We start from the raw sequence: 10,662 nt of genomic DNA on the forward strand, positions 1-10,662 counted from the left end.
ATATATATATATATATACATACATTTATATATACTCTCTCCCTTTCTCTATCTCTCTTTCTCTCTCTCTCACACACATACACACACACATTTATACATACCTTGACTTTACAAAATTACTGTAATAATTAAATGCTTTTAAATAGGTTAATTATCATAGCTAACTGTTTTTATTCTCCCCCATCATTAGTAACATTTAGTTAAATTAAGATCTTCATTTAAAGAATGTAAGACTGTTCCAAACATATTCTGGACATAAAAACAGAAGTTTGTCACAGGGCAGTTTTGTGCTATATATTTTATATAAATATATAATGCACACACACACACACACACACATGCATAGACTACTCCATATACAGTGATGGTGGAAAATTTCTCAGGAAAAAATGATTGGGAGTTGTCTCCACACACAACAACAATAACAAGTAACACATAAAATGAAAGCCACTGAAAGCATACTTATAAGTCCTATAATGGTAATAATGGGTATGGTTCTGACCAACACATAAATTGCATGGAAGAAGGATGTAATGAAGGGACCAATAAGTAGAAGTAATGTCACAATTTGGCATTCACTTTAAGAATAATAATGCTTCACTAACTTCCATGATGCTTTTCTTTGTTTTTTGGGGTTTTTTTCTATTTCTTTACAATACAAATTACAATAGGCTAGCTACTAGCTAGCTAATCAGAGTCAAAGATTGGCTGCCAGGGTCAAAATATGTGGGTCGATCACTTCAGAAACTCTTCTGCCACCAATGCGCTGTAAAGAGAAATCATATATTTCATTTTGTTTTGTTTTGCTTAGTTGGGTAATTCTTTTTTTAAATCTTAGACATTAATCGGCGAAACTAAAATATGACCATCACCATCATCATAATCATCATCAACATTATCATCACCAAATAATGTCTGTTTTCCATGCTGGCATGGGTTGGACGGCTTGACAGAGCTGGCAAGCCAGAAGACTGAGCCAAGTTCTATTGTCTGCTTTGCTAACCACTTTACAGAGTGTACAGGGTACTTTTTACATGGCGCTGGAGAAATCACTAAGAAGCTTGCAAGACAAGACAAAGGCCCTTCAACCGAGAGGGGAAGTAGTATTGAGAGAGGTGGCTATCATGCCAAGTGATGAGAGACAGAAACAGGTGTCTTGCTGTAGAGGAGATACATAGCTACCCTAGTCAGAAAAGGGAGGAGAGATAGAGAGAGAGAAAATGAGGGAGAAGATGGTGGTAAAAATATGTCAGGGTACAGCAGGGTGAGTATGAGTGGTACAGAAGATTGGACAGGGTAAGCAGGCAGGGAGTTTGCAAGAGTGTGAAAGGAGAGTGAGAGACAGATCTGTCGTTCTTTAGAATCCATGTCAGCCCAGGTCAAGCAGACCTGTGAATAATGGTTTCTTTTAATGGCTATTGTGTTTTTAAGACAATAGGGTAAGATTTGAAGGATAGTTTGGTTGCAATTTCTAGTGGCTTGAGGAGCCATACAGAAACTCCTTTGATATTATATGACATTTGTTAGCTCTGCCTGAGTAGACAAATAATGAAGAGAAAGGCAACCAGAAAAGAATTTCATAAGGATTCCTGACATATTTTCATTATGCACATGCTAGCATAAAGTGTATAACTTAACCATATATAATTCCAATTTTAAAGATAGGAAGAAAAGTTTTGAGGAAGGTCTGGTAACTGCATTGAGCAAGTAGAATAATTACAATGATGCTTTCGCAATGAATATAAGATTATGTATGTATATAAGTATACATGGAAAGATACATGTATGGAATCTTACGTAATTTTCATTGATTTTTTGTTGTGTTTTTTTTGTCAGGCATACACCATTGTCTGAAAAATGAAAGCATGAACATGTAGTTTAGATGTCTGCTTTTTAAATAATGTTGTTTCAAGGTAAGAGTCTTGCACAATAGCCTTGAGCCAATCCAAGTCTTAAGAATTTAATCAACAAGACAGAGCCTTTGCAAATGTCCATCACTCTCTATTCATTCTTGGGTGAGACCTAACTTGTAACCTGGCTTACCACCTGGCTCATGGGTGCCTGGAGTAGAAACTATTATATTGCAAACATTCTGACCAGTTCTCTACCTTGAGGGTAGTACATGTTGATGGACTATGTCTTACAGTCATATGCAATGAGTCAGGATTCCTTTCCCACTTCCAACCCTCCAGTCTCAGATGGCCTGCAAAAGTTTCAGGGATTTTAAAAAGAAAATAAAACAAAAGAATGTATGGCTTTAATTATATTTAATTTGAAAATGTTTTCAACTAAACTCAAAATCAGTAGGTACATGTTACTGAACACATACTTCTCATTCGTTTTGGGTAATAACCACCAAATTAATTTACATTAAGACAAAATATTTTTTCATAAACAGGATTGACATGTTCGATATTAAACACACATAATGAGAAAGTGAATCCAATATTTTGCAAAGACAAATTCTTTTTGACATTAGATCCTTTTTGTAAGGATATAAAGTCATCCAAAAAGATTAATTGCAAAACTGACCTTGGTGGGATATGAACTCTGAAAGTTAAGAGCTGGAACAAAGATGGAACAAAAACTCAAAGCATTTTATTTCTGATTCTCTAATGTTTCAGTTGATCCACAATCCTTAATGATAATAATTGTTTCTAAGTTCAACACAAGCCTGAAATTTAGGAGGGGGTTACTGTTATTATATTTTATTGACTCCAGAAGAATGAAAGGCAAAGTTGATCTCAGAGAAATTTCAACTTAGAATGTAAGGAGCCAGAACAAATACTGCAAAGCATTTTGTCTGATGCTCAAACAATTCTGGCAATCCAAACACAAAGCTTGGGCTATAGCTGATTATATCAATCCCATATGTATTTTTTCAACCCTAGACAGATTAAAGATAAAAACTGACCTCCAAGGATTTCAAATCAGACCATAAAAAGATGTAACTAAATATTATGAGGTAACTTGTCCATCGCTCAACTGATTTTGCTGTCCATTACCTTTGTCTAATAATAATATTAAGTTGTAGGGGCATTCAGAGCACTGATGACCAAGTTCAAGAGATATGTCAAAGAAATTGGAATTGACATGAAAAATTGTTTAGGGACAGCAAGGATTTGGGGATTAGTGCTTAGGTATTGAGTATCTTTCATGATACGTACTAAGTCTTATAATTCATGGAAAGGGACTCTGAGAGACCTTTGACAATAGGTTGCTATCCACTTTCAGAGAATTAACTGGAGCAAGTAAGACCAAGATCTCTGAGAAGTATAATAATAATAATAGCAATAATAATAATAATAATGCCCTTAATGCTTTTTTAAGTAGAGACAGGGTTTTTGGTAACAGAAGGGTTACAATGAAATGAACTGACTTACTATTTCAGTGGTACTAAAACTTCTGAAATCATGTCCAAACAAAGCATACAAAGGCAATGTAAACATGAACATATGATATGAGGGTAACAAATTTCATACCTTATCTACTTGGCAATTATGTCTCAACAATACCAATAATAACAATGATTAATAATTACAACAAGTGATTCTAACATAGGCACATGGCCACAAATATTGAGGCAAGGTGATTAGTCAATTAAATTAGTCCAAGTACTTAACTGGTACTTTATTTTACTGATCCTAGAGGGATGAAGAGTAACTTTGGTAGGATTTGAACTCAGAATGCAAGAAGCAGGAACAAATGCTGTAAGGCATTTTGTGACATTCTAATGATTCTGCCAATCTACTACCCAATAATTTCCTACATAGACACAAGATCTCAAGTTTGTGAGGGAAGGGCAACTCATTACATCAACCTCAGTACTTCATTGGTACTTTATTGACCCCAAAAAGAGGAAAACAAAAGTTGATACAAAATGAAATACGAATAAAAATAACTGGGATTTACATCAAGTAAAAGGGTGGGATCGACCAAAAATGACAAACTTTATGTGGGAGAATAAAGCGATTGTTAATAAATAAAGTGTTAAAACTTTAAAAAATGAATTAGCAATAAATAAAAATAAATTTAAGGTAATAATACACCCCAATCATATTGTTATCCTGTAGTGAGATCCACAAAGGAAAGCTTCTGTACAATGAACCACATCCTTCATAAATTTGCATTGGAATTATGTCCTTCCATTGACTTGTTTGACTCATTCTAATTTGATCAGTCATCCACATACAATATACAATCTTAGTAGAGGAACAAACTTTTCTATTGTCAGTGTTTCCACAAATAGTATTTAAAGTGAAAGAGCCTTGCAATTCCAATATGTAGTCACTTCCCAGGGATCTGTGCATAATAGAAGCTACATGGTAGTACGTACATGGCATTGTTCTTTTATGGTGATATTTCCATAAATTGCTAACATAACATTTCTCTATCATAGGCTCAATTAGATGCTAGCAACATTTTATGGAAACAAAGTAATACTCCATAATGGCCTAAATCACTACTCTCTGATGAGTCAATAAGACAAGGCCCCAACTTGGAGTCTATTACACAATAAAGCACTGTCCTCAATTATGTTAGCAGTTATTCCTCTCGATTGCATAAAATATTATGTCAACATGAATTGCACCAATACATGATAGTACTCCTATATGGCCAACACTATACAGTATGTTTTAAACTGTGTAACGTATTTACTATGAATAAAACTTACCTGGAATATTCATTGTCTTGACTTCAATTTCATCATCCAACATCTCAGAAGTTTGTTCCTCAAAAGTTTTCCATTCAATGCTCTCAGCAAACCTGTAGCAGAAGTAGAATAGTGACATTTCAGCTATAGGGATACGCACAGAGATATTGGGATACACACATGGTTATAGAGAGAGAGATACACACAGTAACTATTAATGACAATCAAAATTTCATGGAGAAATCAGGAGCTTCTACAAGATCTTCAACCTGCAAGAAATAACAGTTTAGTTTCTCTCAAATCACGCCTAAATGAGTTAAATAAAGAAAGACAATGTATTGCTGATACTCAGAGACAGGGTGATTACAGCAGGAACATTTTTAATCATACTCAATCAGAGTTAGACAACAACAACAGCACAATCAGAACTCTCGACAGACTGTAGCTGTCATGTAGCAATACTTCTGCCATGGGGACACAAAGCCCCCCGCCACTTCCCCCATGCCACTATGTTATACACTGCAATCTATATAACTCACTAATTTATACAATTAAAATTCAAGTATTAACACAAATATGACTAGAAAGCCTATTCTTCATACTTATTAATATTTATGACATAATTTTAAAAAGTTTTACAATATTTTCAAGAGATATTTTATTGAAATAAGCTTTATATTATAAGAGATTGTAGCGCACTTCTCTCTCTCTCTGTTATATATACATGGATGAGGACGTAGTGGATAACAGCTAGCCTTTGGCCGCATCTTTGGACCCTGTTGTGTCCACCACTCTGATTGGTTGGTATTGGTGCATTTTGCCTCCTGTTCTATTTCGTGCCAGGGTGCAACCGAACCAATCGCAGCCTTCAGAAAAGGCTATCCACGCGACCTTATCTGAATGCTGCGATTGGTTGGGTTGCACCCTGGCACAAAATAGAACAGGAGACAAAATGCGCCAATACCAACCAATCAGAGTGGTGGACACAATAGGGTCCAAAGACGCAGCCAAAGGCTAGCTGTTATCCACTTGTCTGCATCCATGCATATATAACAGAGAGAGAAGTACTCTACAGAGCCCCCCACCAGTCATTTTGTGTAAGACCAAATAGATGATAAAGGATGAAATAACTGTAGCGAAAAGGAGAAAGAGCGGTTGGTCATGAGGCTGGCACTGGGTCACCATTTTGTAAATGTCCATGTGAACGTCAGACTGCATGTTGGAATCACGTCAGGCATGACCGCATGATCACGTCGGGATCACCAATTGTAGGAAGTGAGGTTGGCACTGGATAGGTGCCTCACAAATCCTTACATAATCGTGGAAGGAAAATAGCGGAACAAGAATATCCGAACAAACAACAATATTTATTTTCTGTCTGTACAAGCGTTACATCTCTGGACAATGAGTAGGCAGGCCACCTTGGTGTGCAAGCAGCAGAGTCGGTTTAATCACAAATGTGAAGGCATTCTTCACAGGTTAGCCAACGTCGTGTGACACCTTCAGAACTCCAGCTACACAGAGCTGGTCAAGTTGCGTGCAGCTCGGTCGGCAGCAAGGGCAAATAGAGAGGATGGTGGTCAAGCCTAGCGGCTGCTGATGAATGGGCATGCACATAAGGGGTTTCTGGAAGGCTCTAATCCCTGCGCATGAATGGATGAAAATCCCAAAATAGTGATTGGAACCAGGTGTCACTACAAGATCATATCATAGGATAATACACACACACACACACACACACACACACACACACACACATATATATATATTATATATAATTGATTGAAACAATTACAAGTGAAGATGATTAATTTGCTGTTAATAATAAACAATTATTAACTTTCTAATCTCCATTTCTTTTTCTTTGTGTGTGTGTGTATATATATATATATATATATATATATATATATATATATATATATATGAACATGACAGCTGGAAATCTGGAGAAGATTGCAGAATCAGAATATCACATCAATGCTTGTCTAGAACAAAATCATTTTCTAAGTTTATATTTTACTTGAAAGATCTTTGATTTTCAGCCTTCCATAGAGAATATACTATGCAGTAGTAATAATAATATACAGAATCACTCTGTGTACACACTGATACACCTTCTAAACTCGCCCTCTCTCAAGACTATCTACTTCACCACTTTACATGCAAAGTTGGCAAGTGTGGAAAGATCTTTGGGCACTTTAGTTTAATAAAGTGATTGAACTTGACAGTGTTCCTTCTATCTTCCTTGACACTTTATTATTTAAACTGGTCATATATGTCCCAAATATTCTGCCTGTTTTATGTTTAAACTGGCCAGACCCAGACTCTTACACCCACCCTACAATGTCATTCTAAAAATTTACTCTCACATAAAAATCTCAAAGTTACAAGATAATGCATGATGACTTCAAAACAATGTGAATAAATACAAATTAAATTTGACAGAATAGTCTGAGTCCTAAAGTGTTAAACAATATGCTCTGAAATGTCCACTGTCCTCACAAAACACTTCAACCTTTTTCTCTCAACAATGGACCAAAGGAAGTCTGCCTCAGTATATTTATTCCACCTAGAACAACTGATAGACCTTTTTGACTTTCCCAACTACCAGCCTATCAAGTGCACTTCTAACATTTCAGTAATGACAGAAACCATCACAAACAGACCAACCACATTATTCATCATCTTGAGTTGATTTCTTTCCACAAAGGACGCCAGTGTGGTTTCTATAGAGCCAGATCTACCAGACTTGCTCTCCTACATCATGCACAATTTGTCTCTCTTTCATTACTTTTCTTCTTATTTCTCTGCTCACAGAGAAACAGATGATGAAGAAATGAATAGTCTCGAGTATGCTGTGCTGTTTATGACTAGTCTAAACTTAATTATCTAAGACAACACCACAGCAACAGTGACCTCCACATATAAAACTTAATCAAAACAGTCATATAAGCAAAGGGATCATTTCTATAAAGTGCTCTTGCAGATTATCTCAGTAATGAATTACATTGACTTCATTATCACAACTGGAAACTTTAATGAATAAGTTGGGCGACATCCTGATGGATACTCCAACATACATAGAGATATAATACAAGCAATGTAAAGGTAACCAAAGCTTTTGTAGTTTTATGATACAAATGACCTAACCATCAGTAACACTAACTGCAGGAGGCTGACCAGCCATCATTTCACCAACCAATCAGATGAATGTGCAAACCAGATAGACTTCATACTCACCAAGAATGAGCTTGGCAGTTGACTACAAATATTGAATTTTTACCTGGTGAAGAATGTAACATACAATATAGAACAGTGATTAGTGTCAACAGAATAAGAGTTAGATGGACCCAGAGATACAAGACAATTTGGAGAAGGAAAATACAGAAGCAGAAAGATCTCTTTGATATATTCATTAGTAAGTACTTCAAAGAAGTACTAGATAAGGAATATATGAAGAAAAGTGAGACAGAGACCTAATAACATAGAGGATGAGAGTTTATGTAAGGCAAGCTGATGTGAGCAGTAGACCAAATCTGTAGATGGAATGAGGTTGCAGCTAGAAGGAAGGTGATATATTGGTGGAATGGCATGGTAAATGAGGCCATAAAATAAGATAACCTTGGAAAGATTTGGAATAAAGTAAGGAGAGCAAGGGACAGTAGCAAATAGCTTAAAGATTAAGTCAGATGGCAGGTATATACAAAATGGAGAGAAGTTGAAAAAGTAAGAAGTTTGCAAAAGCTAATCAATGAAAGAATGAAGAATAAGAGGGGGCTGAGGACTGATCCTTGGTGAACCCCTATTTCTGCTCAGAATTCTCTATACTCGTTACCAACCCTCACCTTACTGACAGCATCTCTGTACAGGGCTTGTACATCTCTTACCAACCACTCGTCTATCCCCAGTTTTCACATTGACCACCAGATAAGGGACCAGGGGCCTCTGTCAAAGGCTTTCTCCAAGTCAACAAAAGCCAAGAACAGAGGTTTATCTTTGGCTAGATATTTCTCCTGCAGTTGCCTGACCAGTGGTGCTTCTGCCAGGCACAAAACCAAATTGCATCTCATCTAGGCTAACTTTCTCCCTAATTAGTTGGGCTATGACCCTCTGTAACTTTCATCACCTGATCCAATAATTTGATACACCTGTAGTTATTTCTATCTAAAGCATCACCTTTACCTTTGTAGCAGTTAACTATGGTGCAGTCATTGGGTATGACTCCTTCATGAACTACCTGATTTACAATGCGGGTGACAAGACCATACCCACACCACCCGATATTTTAAGCATCTCAGCAGTGATTCCTGATTGGCCAGGTGCTTTCCACCTTCATATCCCTAATTACTTTATTTACCAGGGTCCTGTCAATTCGGGTAGCTGATCCTCCAATTGGGTCAACCCTTGGCAGACTCTCCTCCTCCCGTTCATTCTCCACATTCAGCAGTCTTTCATAATGGCATCTCTAAGCCTCTTTCTTTGCAGAATCATTAAACGCAAGGGCACCATCATCCATATGGACACATTTCTCTATGATTTCACAGTTTGCTCTCACACACTGTCTTGCAATCCAAGATACTTCAGTTCTTTGGTCCTCGCGTTGCTGAACATTGGCAAACTTCTTCTTTTCTGCTACCTCCTTGGCTGTATATACCTGTCTCCTAACTTCCCTTTCAGCTGTCTGATACATTCTTCTGCTACCAGGACTTCCGGGCTTGTTTCTTTGCTCTAATGGCCCTGTCTACAGTATTGTTCCACAACCATGTTACCTTAGGTCTGAAAGGGACTTTGCACCAGCCACAAATTTGGTCTGTGGCGCTCAGCAAGCTGTCTCACAGGAATTCCCAGCTGCCTTCTATGTCACAGGACTGTAGCTCCGTATCATCAAATTTCTCCATAAGAATATCCCTAAACCTCTGACCATGTGAAGGGTTCTTAAGCTTCCAAGTCCTTCTTTTCCAGATTGATTTGCTTTCTGGTATCCTTCTGAACTTGAGTCTAAAGTCACTAATAACTAGTCTATGTTGGGGGTACATTCTTCACCAGGAAGAGTCTTTGTATTTAAGAGCAACCATGCATCTCACTGTCTCGTAAGAATGAAATCAATCTGGCAAGCAGAGTCACCTGATTGATAGATTATTAAGAGGCTAGCTGGCTTCTTGAAGTTGGTGTTGCAGATCAACAGGTCATTCGCATCGCAGAACTCCAGGAGCCTAGTTCCCCCTTCATTTCTAGTACCAATTCCATGGCCCCCATGTACACCATGGAAGATACCAGGTTGCTGTCCAACACACCCATTAAAATCTCCAGCCACAAAGATGAGATCATTGTCACTCATCTTTGAGGTAGCCTGCACAAGAATATCATAAAAGTGATCCTTCTGTTCATTTGATAGGTCTGCTTGTGGGGCGGAGGCAGAGATAATTGTAGCTATACCATTCTGCAAGACTAGCCTGAGTTTAAGTACTCTATTACACACCCTCACTACTTCTATGACCTTATCTACCCATTTCTATGCAAGAAGTATGCCCACACCCCCTATTCCATCACTATTACCTTCCCAGAAGAGTTTATACCTATGTGCTTTGCCTGGGAGGACCCTGGCTGAAGCTCCTCTCCACCTTACCTCTTGTACGCAACATACATCAACATGTCTCCATTCATGAATCTCTACAATCTCACTAGACCTACCTTTCAATGTGCCTACATTTACAGTGCCAACTCTGAAAACTGGAAAAGAGACATAGGAGGTAACACAGAAAGGAGAGATGCTATTCAGCACCTGTAAAGAAGATTCCTATGATCATTTGGTAACAGACGTCATAAAAGTTGTTCTTGCTTTTAACCTACATGTTAGAACTGTTACGGTTGTTGCCTCTACTGGGGTGTGAGAGTAATGAAGCATTGTATATGAAAGTGTTTGGGGCATTGTAAATATAAGCATTATAAGCATTATAGGTGTAAACATTACTGATGCTGCACATATAAATATTTAAAAAAAGATGGGGG

General features: G+C 37.4%; 1 protein-coding gene across 2 annotated transcripts in view; it reads right to left on the minus strand.

Annotated features, from left to right (window-relative positions):
- Positions 1-21: 21 nt before the first annotated feature.
- Positions 22-10,662, minus strand: part of LOC106870831 (N-terminal EF-hand calcium-binding protein 1) — a 116,602-nt gene continuing 105,961 nt past the window's right edge. Inside the window, exons 11-13 of one of the 2 annotated variants that reach the window (XM_052970315.1) lie at positions 4,675-4,766; positions 1,797-1,849; positions 22-765 (exon numbers count right to left, since the gene is read on the minus strand). In XM_052970315.1, the coding sequence (XP_052826275.1) occupies positions 697-765; positions 1,797-1,849; positions 4,675-4,766 (214 nt within the window). In that variant the 3' untranslated portion in view covers positions 22-696. The remainder of the gene's footprint in view (positions 766-1,796; positions 1,850-4,674; positions 4,767-10,662) is intronic. The other variant, XM_014917055.2, reaches the window with a different exon arrangement.

This window comes from Octopus bimaculoides, chromosome 1 (genome assembly GCF_001194135.2).
Source record: "Octopus bimaculoides isolate UCB-OBI-ISO-001 chromosome 1, ASM119413v2, whole genome shotgun sequence".
Classification (NCBI taxonomy): Eukaryota; Metazoa; Mollusca; class Cephalopoda; order Octopoda; family Octopodidae; genus Octopus; species Octopus bimaculoides.